General features: G+C 35.7%; 2 protein-coding genes across 4 annotated transcripts; both read right to left on the reverse strand.

The window, feature by feature from the left end:
- Positions 1-732: 732 nt before the first annotated feature.
- Positions 733-16,535, reverse strand: LOC133301688 (protein EXPORTIN 1A-like). Of its 3 annotated transcripts, none has more exons than XM_061501360.1 (32): positions 16,200-16,535; positions 15,714-15,830; positions 11,943-12,035; positions 11,752-11,823; positions 11,102-11,209; positions 10,949-11,031; positions 9,956-10,094; positions 9,805-9,873; positions 9,652-9,729; positions 9,494-9,556; positions 9,358-9,402; positions 8,940-9,047; positions 8,619-8,717; positions 7,712-7,909; positions 7,486-7,545; positions 7,083-7,193; positions 6,379-6,476; positions 6,175-6,283; positions 5,415-5,480; positions 5,185-5,283; positions 4,992-5,072; positions 4,781-4,870; positions 4,055-4,140; positions 3,839-3,919; positions 3,571-3,753; positions 3,326-3,392; positions 2,700-2,810; positions 2,451-2,558; positions 2,044-2,181; positions 1,815-1,952; positions 1,634-1,738; positions 733-1,327 (listed from the first exon to the last, which is right to left on the reverse strand). In XM_061501360.1, exons 1-32 carry the CDS (start codon positions 16,296-16,298, stop codon positions 1,205-1,207), a joined length of 3,225 nt encoding a protein of 1,074 aa, XP_061357344.1. In that variant the 5' UTR covers positions 16,299-16,535; the 3' UTR covers positions 733-1,204. The 3 variants fall into 3 exon arrangements, with proteins under 3 accessions (XP_061357344.1, XP_061357345.1, XP_061357346.1); XM_061501361.1 differs by having other exon boundaries at positions 7,712-7,912; XM_061501362.1 differs by lacking the exon at positions 9,358-9,402 and having other exon boundaries at positions 7,712-7,912; positions 9,494-9,554; positions 9,650-9,729.
- A 1,579-nt stretch (positions 16,536-18,114) lies between these two features.
- Positions 18,115-25,665, reverse strand: LOC133301693 (probable methionine--tRNA ligase). The gene is made up of 17 exons (XM_061501367.1): positions 25,468-25,665; positions 25,174-25,318; positions 24,656-24,809; positions 24,319-24,474; positions 23,505-23,735; positions 23,281-23,424; positions 21,865-21,955; positions 21,628-21,734; positions 21,398-21,512; positions 21,015-21,142; positions 20,834-20,899; positions 20,576-20,704; positions 20,321-20,464; positions 20,111-20,231; positions 19,321-19,556; positions 19,121-19,222; positions 18,115-18,673 (listed from the first exon to the last, which is right to left on the reverse strand). The coding sequence occupies exons 1-17, from the start codon at positions 25,580-25,582 to the stop codon at positions 18,443-18,445; spliced, it is 2,415 nt and encodes an 804-aa protein (XP_061357351.1). The 5' UTR covers positions 25,583-25,665; the 3' UTR covers positions 18,115-18,442.
- Positions 25,666-25,724: the final 59 nt, after the last annotated feature.

Raw genomic sequence — 25,724 nt, forward strand, 5'->3', positions numbered from 1 at the left:
ATACTTTAATTTTCATCTCAAAATAACGTCATTTTGTGCTTAATATAAATAATTTATTTACAGAAAAAAACAAAACTTTAATTTAATAGATTGAAATCACCGTATAATTAATAAATTAAAAATAAACAAACTCAGCGTTACCAACCACTGCTACACTGATGCCTCCACAGATGTTCATGAATTCTTAAAATTGACTGAGAGCTATTTTGAAGCAAATTATCTTTCTATCCAAAAACATGATTACAAAATCCACTCCTGAACCCACCCATTTCAGTAATTTTCCTAGGCAGAGACTATACATATTTTTCTTTATGCCTGATTTAACAATCCTATTTTTACTAACTCGACAATATATTAACAACGTAAACCGAAGATAGAAAATATCCTTGAAAGCTCCACTTACACACTCGGAACAAGACTTTTAAAATAAACAAGTGAAAAAAAAAATAACTTTAATTTAATTTAACATATATAATAACCTTAACTAATAAAATTAAAAAAAAAAAATACAATTTTATAATTCATTTAGACGAGCCTTTATCAATCACGCGATGTCTTTCTGAATTCACATTTGTTATATACTAATCTGATTTGTTGATTCTCTTTCTCATACTTGATTTTCCCGTTGCTTTCAACATGTTCTGAAAAAATTGCTAGAGATTTGAAACTAGAAAGCAAGAAACTGGGAATATAAAATAATACCTTTTCTCCATATTAGGAGATTGTGGCGCGGGCTATAACACAATAAATAAATGAAACCATATATTAAGTGCAATCATGGTACATCAATATCCCTAAAGTTAAATGAAGGAAAAAAAAAATACAAAATATCAAACCACAAGGGTTTTCTGCACAAACCGCCAGAGATTAGGAGGTCACACCTAAGGAGTCATCGATATTCGGAATGAGCCTTGCAGCCTGTGATTCTATATAAAGATGCCTTCATGAATCCCTTACAAATGACTCTTCGATATTTATCATCCTCAATTAGTAACTGAATAATCTACACTCAACTATCCCCCCCGTCAGTCAAAACTCTGAAATTAGGAACCCTTGCCAAACCAGTCCCAACATAAAAATATTGGGAAGAGAGGAAAAATTAAACCTCCGAGGAAAAAGCTGCATCTGTTCTCAAAGTATCTGGTAATTGATTTAATCAAGGAGCCTGTGAAACAACTTCAAATGCTGTCCTAGCCTAGCCTATCTATGAGTCCACCATTTCGTCTTGCAACTCACTCGGGGCAATAAGGCCTGGAATAGAAAGCATCCTTTGTCGTTCTCTCTCTCTCTGAGCTGCAGCCTCTTCAGCATAGAGATCTTTGTTATCCTGCAGTAAAGAGAGCAATTGACAAACCGCAGATTTGTACTGAATTTCATTGACGTGGGCAGAGGAGCAAGTCAAATAAACAATTCAAGGAGTGAACATGAAGCAAATAAAAAATGTCAACAATTTTGCCAATGAGCTTGCAAAATGTTGCCCAGACAGTTCTTTACACGAACCGAGATAGCAAAATGCACTGGTTAACATTCTAGGCGCACAAGTACAAACTTCCCCAATTGTTGTACCGGTTCAAAGAAAGCCCCAGACTATAGTACAAGAAAATGCAAGTAGCAATACTACATAAAGCATTACCTGAGCTGAAAATTCTTTTGACTGTATAAGAAAATCCCGTATACGAGTTTTAAATGTGGAGAGATCATTTGTGGACTCAAAGAGTCCATTAACAAATTGGGTAACCTGCAAAATTCTTGAAATTAGTCATTTGTTCTGGCAAGGGAGGGGCGTCAAATATTATTCATTTTTCTTCAATTACCTCTGCTGCTGTCATATTGGGAAAAGAAGTGCTTAAAAGTTTTATGGTAAATTCACGTACAAACACTGCATTACTAGAGTATGAATACGGATTTGTAGCAACATCCCAGAGAGGCTCAGTTAGGGCACCAGTTTCCAGCTGAAAAATATTAACACATTATTTTTGCTATTTCTCACTAGCTAGTAAAACAAAAAACAAAAATAAAGCTCATATGACTATGACATTATACCAGACAGAACAAATGCTGCAGCACCAAGACATGTAATTTGAACCCTGGCTTATGAAAAGTGTCCGTCAAGACTGCAAATATCTCTTGTTCAATTGTCAAAAAATATGTCCGATAAAACTGATTACAGAACTCTGAGCCCTGTTATAAATACAGATAATCAGCCAAAATTAAAAGAACAAAGATATACACCAGAACAGTAAGAACCCGACGGGCAACATGAAGTTTGTTGTGGATAGAAAAGTAAATTTTACTATAGAGATAAGAAGGAAAGTGCAACTAGAGGGAGGCTAAGAAATCCTCCAAAAAAGGAAAACCTATATGCAATAATCAAGGAAAACTAAGTATGCTGAAATAACCTTCGAAGGTTAGGAGTGAGTTATAAACAGAACATTATATAAACACCACACCTGAAACTTCTTCAGCATCTCCAACAACAGGTTCAGCCCAGTTTCAGCAATATTCCTTTCCGTATGCCGAAATGCCCATGTGATTGAATCCATAACAAGCTTCAGTTGCTGAAACAGATCATAAATAACCTCAGGCACAGACTACAGAGATTGCAAATTTTGACAATGCAATCATACACAATATCAGATTAAGCCAAATAAAGTAACATGACATTGATTTATTGTGGCAACAGGAGCAAGAAGCACAACCTGACTTGATAAGCAGATTAAAGCAGGAAAACAATGAGTAGCTATGGCACGGAGTAGAGAGAAGAACTTGAGCCGATGCTCAGGGTAGTCTTCAAAATTTTTTGTAATCATCTGAGAAACAATAAAAAGTAAAGTTGATATTTTTACCTACAGAGATACCCCAATAATCATTTGTCATCACAGTTATTAAAAATTACAACTTGTATGATGCACCATTAGCAGAACTTCTAAATTATGCATCTCAGAACAATTGTTACAAATTTACATCTCAAGTAACAATAAATCACACTGTTGACCAAAAAATAACAAGACCATAAATTTTTATTGCAGAAGTTAAAATATTAAAAAATTAGGGGAAAAGAATTCTCATGTTGCAGGAGAATTCTTTTTTCTGCTAGTGAGACCTCGAATTATGTGCAACAATTTTTTTTTAATGGGTGGTGGGGCCCACCACATCTTGTGTCTATAATAGGAGAAAGAATTCTCCTACTACATGAGAAAAAGGGGACCCTAAAAATAAAGAGTATAATGGGTGGCAGACTGGATATCAAACATGAGGGTTCACAATCAGAGAGTAATGGTAAACTAGCGCATTTACGTCATAGCTGAATATCCTACACAATTACCTCTAGTGTGCACTGAAAAACAGCTTCAAATATGCGAGGTACATCTTCAATCATTGTAGCTTTATATCTGGAAGAAAGGGAGAGATAATCGAATCACACGTGCTATTCATAATTAAATTAGCAAGTAATCATCACACACTACCCTCAGGAAGTAACAGAACATATACATGTAGAATTTAAAAGTCAAAGCACCATACACCAATCAATAAAATAAAGGAAACAACAATTAAAAGACAGAAGCATACTTGTTTATAATTGTGGCAAAAAGTGACAAAACCTCGGATTCCCTCGCATCAGGAACATTCCTAGCATAATCTCCCAGAACAGGATCCATCATTGGTGGCACAAATTGTTTTCCAATTTGTCGTTGATCTTCAGCCTTATCCAAGAATGTCTCAATCAGCTTAAGTGTCTCCCTCTTGACCGAACTGCATCAAGAAGAACATGCATAAAAAAAGGGACTAAATAATAATCTAATGTACAAGACCAATAGTATCCTCTGAATAATCTTACCGTAGAAGTTTCACATAGGATGTTCTAGATGCGAAAGGTCCCCCTTCTGCAATACTTTTTGAAATAAGCTCACTGTACATTCTGTTTCAGAAAGAAAAAAAAAAAAGGATTTAGCGTTTCAAGTAATAAAGAATCTAATCAAACTACTTATTGCTAAGTATCAATTTTGTTATGAGGGCTTCAGAATATAAAAACTAATCAGTTAACAAAACATACCTGTACACATTCAACATGTCCAAAAAGATCAATGAGATTTGGGGCAGGAAATATGTCCCTAAAGAAGTTGCAACACTTGTATTCGTCTGCAATTAGGAGGGGCTCAAATCACAACCTTGACATCATGAAGTAACAAAATAACCAAGAAAAAAAAACAAAGGAGCTGGGAATTGATTATGATCACAGGAATTACACATCAAAACCTAGAAGACACCTACATGAAAGCCAAATTCGTGAATGAACAATGGCAACCTTCAACAAATGTTGTCAAACAAAAAGTGTGGAACCAAAGCCACATGATAATTGTTAAAAGTCCAAAGGAAAACATAGGGGAAAAAAGCTCATAAAACCATTTCTATTTCGATCTTTACTGATACTTTAAGGAATAATACCACATAACATGTGTGTGCAAGTGTGTGAGCCTGTACATGATTATACACACACACATAAGTATGTGTTTATGTATGAATGCACATAAATACATACATATATACACATGCATGTACACACACACACACACACACATTACCCCAGGACAAGACAAACGAGAAGGAGAAAAGTAGGCCTTTTGCTGAGTGAAAATCAGTGACTAATTAGTCAGATAGTTTTCACCACTGAATCAAAATGCCATAAAATAATGTATGAAATTTCTAAATTCAAATAGCCTCCTGGGGTGTAGAGAGTAACACAACATTAAAATTAAATAAATGATTACAAATACACCACCTGCAATATATTAAGCACAGTCCGGATTACATCTTGATCCTTCAAAAAATCAGCATTTTGATGTGCCTGCCCTATAATTTCCATCCATTTCTGCAGGAAAAGGGGGGATCACAGGCATAAAACTTAGCTTACAGAAAAAAATTACAGAAATACATGTGCATAGCATGAAAGAGATTAGCAAATAACATGGATTCTCAAGCAAGCAAAGGACCTGATTTGGGAGCTCCATCAACCGCTGAAGATATTCATCTCTCTTCTGTGCATCAGATTCTGCTTGAATCATATGACCAACCTACAATACGAGAATATCACTTAAATATGTGCAAACACGAATAAAAGCATAGAGCATAAGAAAAAAAGTACTAATCAATGAGATTAGGATCAAAGAAATCTGAAAGGCATACAGATTCATAGAAGGAGTGTATCTGATGGGGTTCAAGATGCGCAATGGTGGTTGGAAGGCTTGATAGAAGTTCAGATACAAATGGCTCATTTTCCCCAACCTGAAAGCAATCATTTTGACTGTTACGGACTATATCACATACTGAACAGATATGGAATATTTTGTGAGATACACTAGCCACTTTCTTTTGGAATAAAGATGGGAAAGGAAGAAATTTGTAGCCCTTGTTACCTGAGTGATCACAAATTTACGCTTGCACTTCTGGACAATTTTCAGAAATGTGTCACAGGCCATATCCTGAAACACATAAAACATGAATAATAATTACATGTTAAGGCATTTCCAATAGCAAATATTTTTATCATCAGACAACATCACATTATTTGAAGTTTTTTTACAGAAAATATTAGCAATACTAGACCAAAAAACCCATCGAAATACTACAATGTAGCTATAGATTATGATAATACTCCACCAAACCATAAGGCAGACAGTTTACACACTCCCCATATTACCTATTTGAAAAGGAAAAAAGAGAATTGAATACTAAAAGGAAATATTAATACAATTGGATGCTCAATTTTCAGCATATTCATAGTTAGCCAATTAAAATATTTGCATAGGTTACAGTGATAGTGTATAAAGTGAGGTATATTGTCAAAATTACTAGATGTTTTAAGAAAATTAGTTAGAAGTCTTAAGGAATGATACGCCAAAGTTCAAGAGGCTTCAGAATATTAGAAACACTTCGATATTGTTATAATACATAGAAGAAAATTAAAAAAACATAATTCATTAAGGCTTAAGCCACAAATATTTAAAACAAAAAGGGGGAGTTTTAAATTACTCATTTGGATCATTCGAGATAAGTAAAGCACCTATTATAAAGAAAAATAAATCAGAGTCTGCGTTTGTTTTAACAAGTTATAATATCATTAGAAATAATAGGCATGCAGAAACTGACAGTAAGCTTCAGAGGAGAAAAAATAACCTGGACTCCAGGATGTGTCTCATGCATAAACTCAAACAACTTATTCACAACAGTTTTAAGAAACTTCCAATGAGCTCTTAAAAACCGCGGATACTGCCCAACAACATACCTGCCAAAGGAAGCAATAGTATATTACATATAAAAAATATATGCAATCTTAAACAACCAAAACAAAGAAAAAGGGCATATATAAATTATTCATACATGATATTACTCGCAATAACAGCTTTGTTGTCTTTTCCCTTTGTAATTTCACATAGATTCAATAAGTCACGAATGACCATAACCAAAAATCTGTTCTCCTGCCACAAACGAAGATGTTTAACTATTTAGTAGAGAAAAAACTACCAAAACTGATAAATCCATAAAAGAAAGAGATATTTAACAAATTTATTGAGTTCAGAAATGAGTGTTATACATGCGTCACTCCTAGAAAAGACAAAATAAACCAATATGCAGTCATGCGAAAACGAGACAGACAGACACGAAAGCGCGGACGCACACAGCGGGCGAGATTAACAATTCATGATAGAGTACTTATGACACAGTAAAAAGTCAAAATTGAGACATGATAACAATTAAGATACTCAATGCCATTCAAGGTATACCTCAATCTGTTCGAGATATCACCAACAATTAACTCGGATAAAAGTAAAAATTGCTACATGATAACAACTAAGAAACCCAATGCGATTCAAGGTACGCCTCAATCTCTTCAAGATATCAACAACAAAGTCAACATGGTTGTCCACAAAATTTATGTTAAAAAAATCCTAAAACCAACAGGATGCCACAATACCTGTAATGTCTAAACAAATTATGATAACTCCTCATATTCTTAATTTTGAAATTGAACATACATATTTGAATACAATGTCAATTAAGCTAGACGATGAAGTTCACAGTACCTGTTCTTCCATCATGGAACCAGATATAGATCCTATAGCCCAGCAGAGTGTATTCAAATTGTTCCATGTCCAATCCTCACCACTAAGTTGTTTACTTAATTTCCTCAGCATCTGCATATTACACGATAAAGAACAATTGAATCAAGATGTCATATACATGGCAAGCATGTAATAATTTTATAATAGATAGCCTTTAGGTTATTCAATTTGACTTTAGGACGTTAATAATATTCAAGAAAGATATCCAGGTTTTACCATTTGATAAATAAAATATCAGCTCATGTTTGAAACAGTGTAAACCCCCCAACAATAACAACTTAAGCACAAAAAAGAAACCACGCAACAATATGATTGTCTTACCCAGTAAAACAACAAAAGGACCAGTGCTTTCTGATTCACATACCTGCTTTTCAGTATCATCATGGTCAAGATTTGACAAGTAAATAAGAGTCTCCCTCATAATCTGTATAATTAAACAATGAAAGTGTAAGTCTCTTAAATTATCAATATTTTGTACAAGCAATCTATCCAAACATAATATTCAGAAGAAAGTAGCTTTGAGATATTTTTTCTATATAGATACAAATATTGGACACTAAACTCTGGCAAAACTCATGTCAGTTTATAACCTTATATTGAACAAGAACATCATTGTCCTTCAAGGTTTCACGGACAATATTCCCATTTTCATCTTCAACTATGAGAACCTCTTCTGGCTTAGCCATACGACAGATCATAAGCATCCTCAACTTTGACATGGGACCGGCATAAAGCTGCCGGCGCTGAAGAAGCTGCGAACCATGCCCATCAACCATACCAGGGAGTACCTGCTTATTCCATTGAGAGAAATATATATCAGTAACACTTTTAGGCACAGTACACAGCCACCATTCTTAGAAAGAAGAAAATATATCAGAAACACAAAAGAGACACCAAGATGAAAATAATATAAATGAAACATGGCCCATTCAAAAATTGCTTATTCCAAATATATGATTTTCAGTTTGAGACTACAGGTCCAAACTCTATCCTATTGTACACGTCTTAAATTTGACAATGGATACTTCTCATAGTATGAAGATTAATGGAAGGAACGACAATAATCATGTGAAAGTTTAAAAATTGTTCAAAAATAAATTAGAAATGTAGAGATTAGCTAGGATGGTTGTGATCATAGCTAAACACCTCAATTATTTTACTCATTTGATTAATTTCTTTTACAACCATGTATCTTTCCTTAATCTAATAACAAATATGCTAATAAATTACAACTTTCTAGAGAACATTGAGGACAAAAAGAGCAGTATGGAAAAACTGAAATATTATATTAATTGATAGTAGAACTGTAGAAATATGCACAAAATTTCTAGTAACTAATTTAGTAAACATCAACATAATAATAACACCTGTAGTCTTCCATATGAATGTGAAGATACCAAGTCATATTTTGTTAGACAAGTGTCTTGTGAGGGAAATAAGAATTGCTAATTCTTGATTTTAAACTATCAAAGAGTGACATCATTAGAGAGACAGCACCTGAAGTCCCATCATGGCTACAGCAGCAGCAGGATTATCTAAACTTCGTTGTGGTTCAAACAACTCTGACACCAAGGAATTCCAGTAGTCCAGACAGACCTGTTGTTTTTAACAAACGATGTAGCACATGAACTTGGGTATTCAGAACAGAAGACATTGGCACACATACTTATGCAGTATGCACATGCGGACTAACAGAAACATTGGTGGGAGAGGGTGCAGAAGACATCTATCAGGCAAAAACATTAGAACATGAACTTGAGAATTCATAACGGAAGAAATATGCACACAAGGAAGAAACATATTCCAATATAAACATACCTTAAAAACCTCAGTATCATCCACATATGAAATGTTGATAAGATATTCAAGGCCCAATAGCAAAGCAGATATGTTCTCTTGAGTGGATTCAAGAATGCGAATGTGAACCTGCAAAAATAAAAGGGTACCAGAACATGTCAATAAAGAGCAGAACACCCAACAAGCAACCCAAAAACAATATATGGAAGAAAAATAGAGGAAGGGGAGGAAGAGGATCTGTTTTTTAAACACCATAATTGATCTATTCTTAAATATGCCACAATGCAGCTTAGAGATATCAGCCTTGGCAAGGTCACATTCTAGATACCAGCCTTGGCAAGGTCACATTCTTTCACAAAGTTTAATCATGCTGTTTGATGATTATATGTTCACAAAATAAAACTACAAGTAAACATAAAACTGAGAAAATAGACCTTGCCTTGTAAAATGAGGTAAAGAACAGAGCCAGATTCTGTATAAATGCCTAAGCATCGGGAAAAAAAATATAGCCAGGGTCAGACAAATACTTAAAATTAAGTAAGCAAGTTAGGCATATTGTTTCAGCAAAGACCCACTTGTTCCTCACTTGAACCATGTGCATATGCCTCAGGTATATTTGTGGTAGGTGGGAGGACGCTCTACATTAAACATAACATTATCCAAAAGTCAACCACAGAATCAAATGAATAATAATGCAGTATATGTTACAAAAAGGAGACTAATCCAGACACACCTGTAATTGGACCATGAATATATTGTACATCTTAGTGTACTGCACATCGTAATAATTCCCAAATTGAAGGGCTGCCACCTGCAAACATAAAAATTGAATATCGATGTTGAAAATTTCAAATGAAGGAAAAAGCACTCAAAGAATGGAACATACCTCTGTTAAACATTGCAATGTCAGGTTCCGATATGCTGGAACTGGGAAAAACTTCAGGAGGGTCTCAAGCTGTTATGTAAAAATATATCAAAATATTTCAGTTTGTGAATTCCTTCATAACAGTAAGCATTTAGCAGAAAACTGCACCTACCAATGGTGATTCAAATATATAACCCAAGGGAATCCATGATAAGAAGGCATGCAATGTAGATAGAGTTGCGCGTATGAGCTCAGCCCTTTGGGATGCTGATAAAACATATAAGCATAACTCGTGTATGAGTTGAAATTCACTGCAAATAACCAAGCATAATTTTTAGCAATATAGAGACACTTAAAAAGGTAAATGAAGAAAAATCATATCCAATCAGTGAACACATAACTAGCCAAAGCAAGTATGAGGAAGAGAAGCAATAACGGATATCTAAACAGTATGTACATCAAGCCAGTTTATATAGTAACTCTTGCACAACAATTGAGATTACATCAAAATTGTTTTAAACACAGGCACCATAATGCATCTTGTCAAGGACGCCTTTGTTGAGGAAAGGAACAACCATGCCAGATCCAACAGGAAAACTTTATGGCAAATTAACATCAACGAAAAATCTGGTAAAAATATTTCCTGTCTAGAAACAAATAAGTATTTAAGCCAATAAGTAGTTACTAACCATTGGAGCGATTAATTATTCCTAGACTGGCAATATTTCTTTCTACCAAGAATTTCTATTTTGTAGTTTTCCAGATATTATTTCTGTTCTAAAATGAACAAGGCATTACCAATCAACAACTAAAACATTTTATGTCCATCAACCCAATCTAACCTTCCAGCTTACACACATGATTACCAATTAACAAGTAAAGCAATATCCACCACAACCTATCCCCCCCCCCCCCCCCCAAACAAACAGTTAGCTAGCCACTGATATAAGCAGTTATCATCACTTTCCAGTCTTTCAATCAATTAAGCACTTTAAAAAATGAACCAAAAATTATATAGCAGCACAGCTAAGGTTTTAAAGAAGGCAATCTCAAAAATCTATTAATATGAAAAGCCAATAACTAAAACTCAAATTCTTTCAGACGCCCAACTTAGAAGAAGGAGAAATGAAATAGCAACCATGAAAGTTGAACCATCAATAGCTACCTGTTCAAGGATTGCTTAAGCTCTTTTATCTTCTGCTGAGTCATCTCTCCTCTTGAAAAATCAAAAACCTCTTCACTCAAAAGCTGAACAGACATTTTTAATTTAGTTGTTGATATAAGGAACAAAATCCAAGAGAGAGTAGGATAAACTTACTTTTAATATAGCCATACAATTCTCACAAATCGTTTCACTAGCTTTAGCAGCTGAGACAAGGTCAGGAATAAAGCTTCGCCATCTCGCTGGCCACTCATGCTTCAAAATCTGCATGAGACATACCCATCATTATATAGAGCTTCTAGTTGTGCACAAATTCATGCATAGATACCAAAAACTCCAAAAGAATGCAAGAAAAAAAGAATATAATGCAAAAGAAGTTTTAGAATCCACATTTATAGAGAACTGAAAAGAAATCTACGACCTTTATAAGAAAATTCTAAAACTGCAGAAAAGATCTTTCTTCATCTTGAATCTTGATAAATAATTTTGTAAGCATCAAGAAACCCACCAAAACATTGTGAGGAAAAAAAAAACTTGGCAGATTGAATTTATAAATGGAAAAGGAAAGTATAAGCCATATATGCACAAAATAATGGATTTTGAGACTAAAAGGAACAATCCAAATAAATTTGAAAGTATTAGGTACACTGAAAAAAAAAATTGGGAGAAGAAAAAAGTAAAGCATCCCTAAGCAGCTTGAATTGTTACACGGAAAAGGAAATGATAAAACATAGGCACTGAACATAGGGTTGCAAGGCTATCAGGAGTAATAAATCAAAGTAATGTTACGGAACTGCAGTTTTTACCTGAACTAATATAATATTGAGTTTGCTGACATACAACCTTTCCATTCGAAATGAGGCCTCATTGTTAGAAAGCTATGCAAGAAAAGCTTACAATGAGATCAATAATGCAGAAAAACTTGAGTATTGACAAAGGAAGATCTAAGTAAGTCTGACTAGCTCAAATTTCTGCTGAATCCAAATGCGGCTGATACCTGTACAATAACATCAGAGATGAAATTTTTCATTCCATCTCGCTGCTCAACAGGTAAGGCATTCCATCTATATTTAATTACGCCTTCTAGAACCTGTACATACAAGCATAAAAAGATATATACTAAGAAAGGCAGCTAAAATAGCATTCTCATAAGAAATGGAAAACTTCTTTGAAGCCTAAAAACCGTTGTTTCCAAAGACACTGGACTGATAGCTAGTAGGATGCAGAGGTCAAAACTAAACAATTCATGTAACACATATGAAAACATAAAACACAACAAGCAAATGAGTCAGTAGCCCTATCCAATAAAGTGACATGCAAAGAATTATTGTTGCCATAAGCCTCTTGGCAACCATAGGATCCATGTTAAGATTTCAGAGAATTTACGGGTAACATATTCAAGACCTCCAACAAAGCAATTTTGCCTACAAGTACATCAACTAAAATTTGACATAATTACAACTGAAGTACCTCAAATTAAGTGCTTTAAAGTAAGCATGCTTTCAAACATGACGCGTTACTAACATGATCAACCTATCACATATATCTTGATCAATACCACATATCAATAAAATCGTTCGTATGCTATAATCAATCCCAATTAAAAGTTTCTGAAGTTTTTTGGACAACACTGAATATGTCATTTGCATTGGCTATACATATAATTTATACTTATCTAGACATAGTTATAGCACTGTGATACAGACCAGCCACTGATGTACTGAATTAAAGGAAATAACACAGCAATATGGATCTGAATATTATACTTTTTTATATGGAAATAACAACGATTACACAAAGACTCGTTTACAACTATCTTGTAGAAAACAGGAAATTACAGTGACAGAAAGAAATTACAATGACCAGAAAGAAATCACCATGCAAGAAAAGTAAGATAGTGTGGAACACATATGAGAGGTTCCACTCTCTCCCAATCCCAAAAAGGGCCCAAGCAATTCCCAAAGATTCCAGATCCCCCTCACCCTTCACATACCTCTCAATTTATAATCCATACCCACTTCTAGAATATTCTCTACTAACTAACTAGCTTGCTGAGTCAGCATTGAGATATGAGAATATGCTATCCTTCCTACAATACTCTTTAAGGACTGGTGTCGTATCAATACTCCCCCCCTAACAATCACCTTGTCCTCAAGGTGATGATCGTTTTCCGGGGTCCCATTGCTTGAAATATAATGGCCAACTAATGCATGAGGCAATATAACCTCTACCAGGATCCCATTGCTCCTCTGCAGTAGTTCCATCTTTTTTTAAATCTGTTTGAATTTGTGCAAGTTTCTTTTCATCATTTGCCCAAATATCTTCCCCACATCCAACTACAGCTATTAGGACATCTGTCTCAACCCTCCTTGAATATATAAATCCTTCTGCAATATTGAAGTCCTTGCCAACATAAAAAATAAATGCTTCTTTGCTAGAACTAATACTCACTTCCAAATAACAAACAGGACCTGGGTACACTTCAAATGAATTTGGTCTTGCTTGAAAATCATCAAATTGGAGCTTCAACCGTGAAACGTAAATTCTGCTCTCCTCCATCGTGAATTCTCGCCTTTCTTGGCTTGCTGGACAGCACCCAAATGTTTGGGGACAATTGGGTCCAAGCATGATTTTGGGCTCACAAGCCCAATTTTTGTATGAAATAGTGACACTGCTAGGCTGGATTTGGAAATAATTAATAACTTGGGCCTGACCCTTTAGGTAAATTAAATGGCCCAATACCACCAATCCACTCCCTAACCTAGCCACTTCCTGTTGATTACGCCATCGTTGTGGCCACTGACTTTGTTTTTCTCTGCTCTCCAAAAACTCCTTTGCCTCGTTATCAAGGACCAAGTCCGGCGGCTTAGGCAAGGGTGGGTCTACCACTAACGCTGGTGGTTGTGGAGTCGTAGCCACTCCCACGCCTTTGTCATTTATCAATGACGTCTCTTGCTTTATGAATTTTTCCTCAAACGTATACTTATTGCCAACTCGGACAACTTGAGCTTTTTTCTTTTGACAAATCCTATAAGCACGGTCCTGCACTTGCAAGTCAGCTTTTGGGTTCCAGCCACTATCATAAGGAATGACAATATCAGCAGTAGCAAGATTAATGCAAACACTTCTATCCCGAGTAAATAGCAAGGAGTCAACTTCCCGCCGTTGATGGCCGTCGCTGGCCTGATTCTCCGTCAGTCGTGACACCGAAACCACCCCTTCTTCTTCGATCTTCCCCTCTCTTTCTTCCTCGTCGTCCATGTCCACCACCAAAGGATGCAGTTGACGGACCTGGTATCTGTGGTCGGGCTTCCAGCACTCATCGGACTTGAAGCACAGCCCACATGGCTGTCGATGACGGAGCTCAGCTTGAGACAGCTGTTGTCCCTGGGTCACGTGGCTTTCCGACGAGCGTTTGCCGGTCGTTGACCAAGAAAGTTTCGTCGCAGCCCCATCCCTGATATTTTCGTACGTTCCACCCTTCGTTGTGCCCTGACCATTATTAGGGCTACCCATGTTCAAGGCTGAGTTGCGAATTGGGCCATGTACACTTGTTTGGCCCACTGTGGTATTACTCCATCCCTTTGTCTCATTTGGGCCTGAAAAAGTTTGTGAGCCCAAAGATAGTTGGGAACCCTGGGCCCAACCTTTAGTCATTGGTCCCCATCCCTCCTCCTTCCACGCAACGTTTCTCCGTTCAATTTTGAGCGACAATTTCATCATCTCCCTCAGACTGAGATTTGGGTACATCAGAAGTTCTTCCCGGATATTGTTGCGCACTCCGTTCAGCCATGCTTGCTTGAGTTGGTCTTCATCCTCGACACGAAGAGCTTCCACCATTTGTTTGAATTCTGCTCGAAATTCAGAAAGACTCCCCCATTGTTTGAGCGAGCACAGAGCTCTGTACGAATCTGAGATGTTGTCATCCAGATCTTCTTCTTCTCTACGAGAACGTCTCTTCCTTCTCCCCTCCATCTCGTCCAACCTCCGGATGATTTCTGTGATTCCCCTTTCGTTAGCGTCCATCCGTAATAAGACTTCTTCGTGTCGAGCAGCGTTAGCGTTCAGCCTTCGAATCACCTCGTCCTGACAATCATCTTTCCTGCGCAGCCCGTCTTCCACAACCTTCATTCTGGTTTCCATGCTTCTTGTTGCCACCATGCCCACAGAGCTCCTAGATCGGAGCTCTGATACCAATTGATACAAACCAGCCACTGATGTACTGAATTAAAGGAAATAACACAGCAATATGGATCTGAATATTATACTTTTTTATATGGAAATAACAACGATTACACAAAGACTCGTTTACAACTATCTTGTAGAAAACAGGAAATTACAGTGACAGAAAGAAATTACAATGACCAGAAAGAAATCACCATGCAAGAAAAGTAAGATAGTGTGGAACACATATGAGAGGTTCCACTCTCTCCCAATCCCAAAAAGGGCCCAAGCAATTCCCAAAGATTCCAGATCCCCCTCACCCTTCACATACCTCTCAATTTATAATCCATACCCACTTCTAGAATATTCTCTACTAACTAACTAGCTTGCTGAGTCAGCATTGAGATATGAGAATATGCTATCCTTCCTACAATACTCTTTAAGGACTGGTGTCGTATCACACTACAACTGAAACCCTTATCTTATGCAGCAATACATACAGACCCAAAATCCATAATCCATAAGTTTATTTTATTTTATTTTCAAAAAGAACTATTCACACTACACAACAGAAATACTAGTATAGATCATTAAACAAACGAACCTGCAAGGCAAAGAACTTAGTATTCAGATTTTGAGTGTTCTGAAGAATATGCATGACTTGAAGCCACATATCAGGATTATTTTGTAGGTCGCGCAAAATCTGATCAGCAGCACTTCTCTGCACGATGAAAATGTCCGACAATTATGATAAAAATTGTTAGGCTTCAAAATACAAAAAAGAGCAAAATGGCCGTGTAAGCAGTAGCACATTCTCTAAAATGAAACAAGTCCAATGTACTCGCATCAATATAAAAAAAAAAATCAAAACTAATTAATATACATTTGACATGGTTTCAAGTTTTTTCAACCCAAACGAGTATTAATGTGAATATACAGCATAACCGAGGAAACCCGTTCAATTTAATTGAGTATGACAAAATTTTTACAATGAAACTGCACAGACTTCAACCCTAAACTGCGTATCGTCTAAGTATATGGGACATTGATGAATGAGAGAGAGAAAAAAGATGAAGGTGGAGGGGGTGACCTCTTCCTTAGATCCAGTGCCATAGAAGGCAGCGACGGTTGCATCGAGCAACGGTACATCAATCGGTTGGCTCAAATCTCTGAGTTTCTCAGCAGCCATGGTGAGAAATGAGAGTGATAAAACCCTAGACTCAGACTCAGACTCGGACTCAGTAACCAAAACCCTAGAAACGAAGGGAGATAGATTCTGGAGGGAGAGGGATTTCAGGGACAGAGAACAATTTTAGACTTTCTATTATCAAAATTAATCAATAAATTGAAAAATAAATGTGAATATATATATAGACATAGAGAGAGAGGAAAAGAAGGCTTGAATTTGAAGCAGAGGTAGAGAGTTTGAAATAAGAGAAGAGAGCCAGAAAGGCGTTGGGTGTACGTAACTACGTCACTGTGTGTGTACTGATTAAATCTTACGCTAAGTACGGACTAATACTATAGTATACTAGTCTATGACTGTTGAGTTGAGTGAGTGAGAGTGATTGACCTAAGACTAAGAATGAGTTGAATACAAATTGTGGAGGGACATTTTGGGGCCCTAGTTTTCAAATGCTAGAATATATATATTTTGAGGAAAACACATACAAATTTGTTGGTCAATTTCGGTAAATGAGTTTATTTTAAGCTTTTAATATGAAGATATGTATGTTAGTCTATAAAATTAGTTAAATATAATTAATAGTTGATTCAATTAATTTGTAAAAATATTATCAAAGGGAAGTTATTATCTTTTGCTTAATTATATATTCTTTTTAAATAAAAAATACTGTTCAAATGATATAAGGCATTGTGATTATGATATTTTTCATGAGATGTTAAAATCTTAAATCATCTGCCTCATTTGATATTACCGATCTCAGTTATTTGTAGGCAAATCAATGGTATGGGGAGAGAAAATGCATAGTTGATTTGTAGAATATAGCTAGACAACGAATATAAGCTCAATGAGATCGAGGGTCATGAGAGCATATCTTTTGTGTTATAGGAACATATATTTCTTTACTAAAAATAGAAAAATATGTGACATAAATGTCAATAATTATAAAGTGGTGGTGGGTAAAATAGGAAAATTTGATTATATATTTTGTCAAGATAATTAAAAATATTTTTCTTCCTTATTTCGTCCTTTACCTTTCTAATTAATAATGAGAACAACAATGTTTTGGTCAAAGCGCGATAGTTATCCTCCACGGGAGTTACAAAGTTAATAATACACAAATTAGTTTTCAAATGTATCTTTCTTTTTCTTTTTTTTTTGTAAGCGTTTTCAAATGTATCTTTTATTTCATAGTGTTGCGACATACTAGAAGGTTATTTTCGCTACATTACATATGAATAAATATTCTAATTAAATAAAAAAAATCGATCTAAAACTACAATTGATAGTTTTTTACATGGCCCTCTAATCCATAGGTAGTAGTACTACTCAGTTTTTCTCTCGAATATATTTTTCCTTAATATTTGATATTTCGATTTTGTAAAATGTAAAATAGGCTACAGTATTGTCAAACAACAAGTAGGGCAAAGTCTAAACGAAAACCAATACAAATACGGAGTAACACAACACATTCCTGATATTTGCGGCGAGGAAGGTCGAGTTATCACGTATTTTGAAAAGTAAAATGTCATTATTCCTAGATACAATTATCAGGCTTTTCGAATCTGGAGATACAATTAACAGTTACAAATCACAATCATAGCTATTTTATTTTTGACAAGTATTTTCTTAGGATCATGACTTGATAGTTACGAGAAGACTTGTTGAGTACTTATGTTTTAACGACTAAGACACTCTAAATGAGAATTAGAGGGACTAGTATGCGTATATCATGATGGTTAAGTAGATTTTAAGATAATGACTTTTCTTTAATATATACTACCAAACTTAAATGGAAGGCAAATAGTAAAAAGTAGCCCGAGTATGACAAGTGCCATTGGTGAATAAATAGGAACAATTTAGATAGTTCCTTCAAGAAATATGCTAAGCCTGGAGATCAAATTGAAAACTAATCAATCATGATAACAATTTGGCTCCAGCTCATTTAAAATACGCGGTTAGAATGAAGGTGCAGAAAGTAAGTCAAATTACACATAATGTAAATTCTACCCTAACGGCAGACGTGAAAACTGGAAAGCAATAACAAAACTGGGAGCCAAGATGGTAAGGGCTAAGATATTTTTTCTTTTCCTTTTTAATTTCCCTTCTCTCTCTATCTCTTTCTGAACTTCAAAAGCCTTGATGTTTGTCTACCTTATTGATCCACTGCGTATGGATGAAACCTTGCAAATGCCAGCTGATGTGGTCAGTGGAACATCTTTGTAGCATGCCACTAGTTCCTCATTGGTGTGCAGATCAACTTGCAATGTTTCCCAAACTTTCTTCTTTGGGTTTAAGAGTTCATCAGGATTACCTTCATACCCTGGGAATGTAACTCTTTCTCCGATATGAGCAGAACTGGGTGGCTCAACTAACTCAACCTGGAGGGTGCACAGTAATAAGAAATTTATTATTCTACTCTCACACCTCAGTGGAAGAAGCACTTCAAAGGATCACATAAAAATACCAAAAAGAAAAACAAAATCAAATATAGCAGCGGGCGATACATATATATATTCTACCCATGTTGCAATAAGCATGCGCTCATATTAAGCATCTCATTATCCCCACTCAGATCAGGAAGGGGAAATTCAATGCTTGATTATTAATGTTTGTGAGATGAAAAAGGCACAGTACCAATTATGAAGACAACATATCACTCTTGGAATACTCTATTGTCTTTCAATCAACACTAACACATGCAATCATACTACATTTATAATCATAAAATTAGCTATACTACAACCATTGTACCACAGTGTAATTTGAAGCGCTGACAAGAATCCAGTCCCCTGAGGCACATGTAAAGGCATTGTGTCTTTCCTTACCTTGGTGTGATCATCATTGGAAGCAGCAAGAACCATTGCTTGGGATTTAATGCCCCTCATGGTTGCTGGCTTTAGGTTGCAAAGAACACACACCTTCCGGTTCTGAAGAAAGTTATTACCATTAATTAACGAGTACATAAAATAGTACCATCGCAACTTGTTATATAAACAGAATATGAACGTTCTGATTAGACAAAAACCTGCATTTCATTAAGTGGTATATACTTGACGAGCCCGCTGACAACAGTTCTGCTATGTTCTTCACCAACATCTATCTCTTCAACATATAGTGAATCTGCATCAGGATGTTTTTCAGCCTTTTTTATGAGGCCAACCCGAATATCAAGCCTCGTGATGGAAATATCTGGTTCTGCGGCAGCCTTGTTTTTGGTTTCACTTGATGATTTTGCTGATGTTTTTTTCTTTCCATTGCCATCTGTTGCAAATAACAGCCCTAATCTTGGTAAGCAATCTTTAACAGTTCTGTAATCGATTAGAGAAAAAAATAATGTGCTGCAAAAATTGAAGACATTTATCGATTGAACTTACTTAAGCCTAAGCATGGGTTCAACCAAGCTCAGTTAATAGTTCATCAGCTAATTCTTAAATATCTCTCATGATTTCTATCAGCTTTTGCCCACCCACAACAAATGAGAAAATTCTTTAATCATTGCAACAACGAATAAAAAATATAATATATAATCGTATGATACATTAGGTTAAAATGAAGTAATGGAATTATAAAATGTTCAAGCTATTTAATTTACTGTGGGATAGGATTGGCTGTCACATCTTTGTGGTGAAGCAAGAACCTATTTGGGATGTTTATATATACTTTATGGCATTACAGTTTTGATATACTTTTACTGCTTTTTCTTCTCCAGGTTAATGTTTTCTGAAAATAATATGATAATACCTCATCCCTGTCTTTGTTTTCCTTCTTTTCAACTCTCCAAACTCTCATTAGACATCGCAGGAGAAAAAAAAAACCTGAAATTTTTGTTTTCTTCAGTTGTTCAGCAACATTTTGAGCTTCAGCCTCTGCACGGACAATCCTATCAGCTTGACTTCCTGCGAACTTCGCTCTGTAGAATTCCACTTCTTCATCTTTCTGGTCAACAATTTTGAGTACATTAATAACTCTAAAGCAAAAGCACCACTCCAATCCCTTTACTAATTTTCAGAAAGCAGACCACATACCAGTTCCCTGAACAATGGCTTGGGTGTTCCAATTTTATGACCAGCACTAATGATATCCCAAGGTTTTTTTACCCTATCAACATCTCCTTTATCTTCACAAAGTAAAACATGTATCTCCGCAGACAAATTTAGCTGCTTAAATACCTACGATGTCAGAAAACATTAAATTACAGAGAATGTCTTAGAATAAGTAACCAAAATTAAAACAAAGTGCCAACACGAGTGCAATACAAATATACAGGGAAGTTAGTTTACCTCAACAGTGAAAGATGGCATAAAAGGTTCCAATAAACATGCAAGAAGATATACAAGCCCAACTGCAGTTTTCATAACAAGGGCGCAGAGAGATTGGTTTTCCTTGTAAAGACGCCAGAATTCAGCTTCCTAAAAAATTTCCGACGCAATTTACACAGCTTAACATCAATTTAGTATAAAAAATGAATGTAAGGGGATGTTTGTGTGTGATATTTTGTTTGGGGAGGGGGACAGAGAATATAGCAATTCCAAAGCTACCTGCAGATATGCATTTCCCTCACCGGATATGCTCATTGCAATTTTCAAACCTTGCTTTAGTTTAACCTTTACAGATTGCAAAAAGAAATGCCATCAGACTGTGATAATAATTAGATTAAAATAAAAAAGACAGTGCACTAGTGATTAAAATATCATATTATTTCAAAAGGAGGTTACCAACCTTCTCCATTGCTTCTATGTATTGCTCCAGATATGCAGTAACTTTATCAGCCAATTTTTTGGACAGATCATGGGACTCACCACTTACATCATCAGGAACAGCGGGAATAATGGAATCATATCCTTGACCTTTACAAGACAAAGTAATATATGCATTAAATGACAGGAAGAAGCGGCAAAAGAAGCAACTTTGATACAAAGCAGGAATAAGGAAGAAAGTAACAGGTATAGATCCTTCAACTTCCCAAGTACTGTGATAAAGGACAATTATTTGTCAATAGTTCCAATATATATACTCGCAGTCATCATGCATGAAATATCCAAGGATTTGTAGTAGCTAATCAGTAGATAATTGAGAGGCAATAGACCAAAGATTCAACCAACCTGCAGGTTTGGCAATAAAACTCAAAACTCGGTTGATGAAGTTGCCCAAATTATTCAGCAATTCACTATTTAATTTTGCTTGCAAGTCAGGCCACGTAAATAATGTATCTGATACCTACAGCACATATTCACATTCAAAGTACTTGATCAAGGAAGAGAGATAGAATATCCATTAATGTTTAACAAATAGATACATCAGTCATAATAAAGTATGTTTAGAATAGAATTACCTCAGGCCTATTAGTGAGCAAGTAATATCTCCATACTTCAACTGGAATATTAGTATCTTTTGCATCATTACCAAATACCCCAATGCCTTTGCTCTTAGAAAATTTCCCTGAAAACCATACGTAAAATTTGTTACTTCAAAATGTTCAAATGGCAATCATTATCACTTATATTGAAGGGCAGCTATCTGTCAATATGCATCATTTTACCAACAAACCATTGCAAGACAGATTACCAACCTGCTTCATAATTCAAATATTCAGTGACACTAATAGTCTTCATTAAAGTCCAATTTTCACCAGTTCCAAGTAGAGTAGATGGAAACATCACCTGAAGAACAAATCCCATCAGAATCCAAAGAACACTTTCCCCAATATTTTAAAATACAACCCATTCTATCATGCAATAAACGGCTAGTTCTCGTTTTTGTTTTAAACTTCATTCAGCAAATAGCTGCAACACCAAGATTCCAAACATTGTAGATGATACGTTCCTTAATTCAGAAATGATTAAAAGAGAAATAAAACGAGAGAATTGATAGTAGCAAGAATACAAGAGCCTATGATCTCCAAGGGAATGCCCCTTCAACTGAGATGAAACTCAGCCCTAACTCAATAATAGCCAAAATCCCCTACAAAAGAATACCTGCTCCCTTTTATAGAGGTTCAGAGCCCCCCTTTTCTAATTTTTACACTACCTAACTAGCAAATGACCTAACTTCCTTCTAACTGTTTCAACTTTCTCCGGGAATAGACTCTCCAGCTGTCAGGCTGTCCTCCATTGGCCACACCAGTCGTAACAGTAGATATCCACTGGCATAATATAACTATATAAGGACGAAGCAATTGGATCGAATTTAGTAACAAGAACATCGGATGTACCACAGGTTTATCAAGATTTATGGTATACTTAACAATGTGGAAAGCAGAAAGAGCTTCCCAAGTAAATGAATTTCATGACTTACATCATAACGATTCCAACTTGACACAAATGAAACATGGAATATAATAGTAGGGTACTAAACATTTACACAAGAGAATTGAAATTTTACAGTAATCAAAATATTCCTCTGTTTTGAGTGAACATAATGCCAAATTTGTTGCCACATTGGTACAGACTAATAAAGGCGGCAGCAGAAACAACAGCATCAATCATCATAATTCTGTAAGTGACAAGAGCAGTTTAAACACAGTACAGTGATTGATGGTAATCAATGACAGTGGCTGGGGAAGGTAGCATGGGAACAAACTGGCTGGTAGAGTGGCAGAAGCCAAAATATTAGAAAATAATATAGAACATATACAAACCTTATTCATAACGGACTTTGTAGCAATTTTCATACAAAAACAAGGAGGGGAAAAAGGAACAAACATATCGAAAGCTCATGAAAAGAATGCTACTACAAAAAATATATAAATGAAAAATGATAATGCATGAAATATCTATAAGCATACATTATTGCAGAACTAGCACATAAATTTGTTTCAAAAAAACAAAGTGAAATTAATAGATGAAACCATTAACTCAGCTGGGGAATCATTGATCAGTGAGGGGAAATGATAGAAAATAAGATATTGACATGCATAATCCCAAGTAAATATAAGAGCATATAATGGCATATAAAATCCTCAAATTCTACAAAAACAATAACTTACAGTATGGAACGGCACATTGTCCTTGCCCATAAACTGATACAACTCCACATTCTCTGGGTTTTTCCACCATTTCTCCCAATCAGGTGTGTAGCATGAAGTGATTGAGACATATCCAATAGGCGCATCAAACCAAACATAGAAAACCTTCCAATTTTAAGAATAAAATTTATAAAATTGATGAATGAAAAAAACTTTTTTTGAAAAGAACAAATAGAAAAACTAACCTTGTCACTGTATTTTTCATGTGGAACAGGAACCCCCCACTTCAGATCCCTGGTAATACAACGTGGCTTTAATCCTTCTTTAAGCCATGCATTTGTTGTTTGAATAGCATTCTGACTCCATGATCCCACCACAGACATCTCATTGATGTATTTTTCCAATCTATCTTTCAATAGGGGGAGTTCAAGAAACAAGTGGTCCGTATCTCGAATACGAGGAGATTTTTGACAAACCTGTTACAGATGTCAAAAAATCACACCTTAAAAACTCTCTTGACTTTCATCTACCCCAACAAATATAAAATTGTACTAGAAAATGACAAGTAAATCAACAAGCTTCAGAAACCGTGATTAAAACAAAAAGTATCTGAAAGAAGAACCAAAGATGGACACTGAATGCAAATGGAAAAAAAAAATTTATGGAATAGGGGCAATGAAACCTAAATGATCATCTTCAATTAAGTAAGATGATCATCTTCAATTAAGTAAGATGATCATCCAGGATAATCAAACATATGGCACACAAATGCTTCCACTAATTGGAATGAAACCAAGTTGATCAATTAGCAAAACCTAAAATGACAGTTAAATAAACCAATAAAAAAAACCACTCCCCGTTAAACCCGAACAGCGAGTGTGGGGTGGAGGCAATTCTTGTATGCAACCTTACCCTTGCATAATTGCGAAGAGGCTGTTTCCTAGATTCGAACCAATGACCTTTCAGTCATGAAAGAAAAGTTTTACTACTGTTCCAGGTTGCCTCCTCTAAAATGACAGTTAAGAAGAGAGAGAGAAAAAAAGGAGGGGGGTTTAATACCTTGCACCGGGGATTTTTCAATTCAGTTGGATTCAGAAGCTTTCCACATTTCTCGCACTGATCTCCCCGAGCAGAATCATACTCACACCCCGGAGTTGGGCAAGTACCCTCCACTAGCCGATCAGCTAAGAACCTTTGACATGTATCGCAGTAAAGCTGAAATATGATAGGCATTTAAGTAAAGCAAAGGGTAGTAAACACATCCTTGAAAATTCTTGACATCAGGAAACAACCCTTCAATTTTCAACCAAATAGGAGGGAGGAATAATGCCAAAAAAACCAATAAAACAATTAAATAAATACACTTTAGCCAAAGCAACAAAAGACAACTCAACACCTGCTGCAATGTGTTCTCGGAGATCCAGTTGTTATCAAATATTTTTTTAAAAATTGCTTGGCAAACTTCAGTTTGCTGAGGGGATGAGGTCCGCCCAAATTCATCAAAACTTATATTGAACCAATCGTAGACCTCCTTATGAATAGCATGATATCTACAAATACACAGAGAGAAGAAAATATTATTAAAAATTCGCTTAAGGAATGAGCGAGTGTTATACAAGTGTCAAATGCTTTGATTAAAAAAAAAAATTATAAGAACATAAATACCACAGATTAACAACTCTAGTCCACATCAATGTTATGTATACATAATAACCTACACATCATGAAATACAGACATGCAAAAATCCTTGTAGCCTTTGACTAGTATAAGTTTGGGCTAGTGAAACAAAATTGCCAATAAGCTAAGCCATTAAACCTCACCACATAAATAGTGAACATGATAACTTATAGTAAGTAAGCGAGCAAACATATGTAACTTGGATTAAGTCAAAATCTTAAAGAGCAAAGAAATACTTGTCACAAATCTCTTTGGGAGAGCAATTCTCTTCCATGGCTTTGGTCTCTGTTGCTGTCCCATACTCATCAGTACCGCACATGTAAATAGCATTATAACCGCGAAGACGACAGTACCGAGCAAAAACATCAGCACTCAACACACCTAATCAAAATCAAAATCAAAATTAAACTAACAGAGCCACGTACACAAGCTAGATTCATGATGCTGATACAGAAATGAATCATAGATTTCAATCAAAGAAATGAATCAAATTCAATTTCAAGTGATGAAAGAATGCACAGGGAACTGACTTCCAATGATGTTGCCAAGATGAGGGACGTTGTTGACGTAAGGTAAGGCACTCGTGATGAGGATGTTGCGCTTCCCATCCACGGGAAGCTTCGGACCTTTCCGATCCTCCGTCATTTTAACCTATCACCAATTATAATTCCGTTCGCCGGAGCTCCGCCGCCAAAACCACCGTGAGAGTAGTGGAAGTGAGAAATGAGAATGTGAGGCGAGTAGCGTGCGTGACTTAGGTGTGACGCGGAGCATAATATAAGGCACT

This window comes from Gastrolobium bilobum, unplaced genomic scaffold (assembly GCF_033153095.1).
Source record: "Gastrolobium bilobum isolate Gb01-03AN ecotype WA unplaced genomic scaffold, APGP_CSIRO_Gbil_v1 utg912, whole genome shotgun sequence".
In the NCBI taxonomy this organism is placed as follows: Eukaryota; Viridiplantae; Streptophyta; class Magnoliopsida; order Fabales; family Fabaceae; genus Gastrolobium; species Gastrolobium bilobum.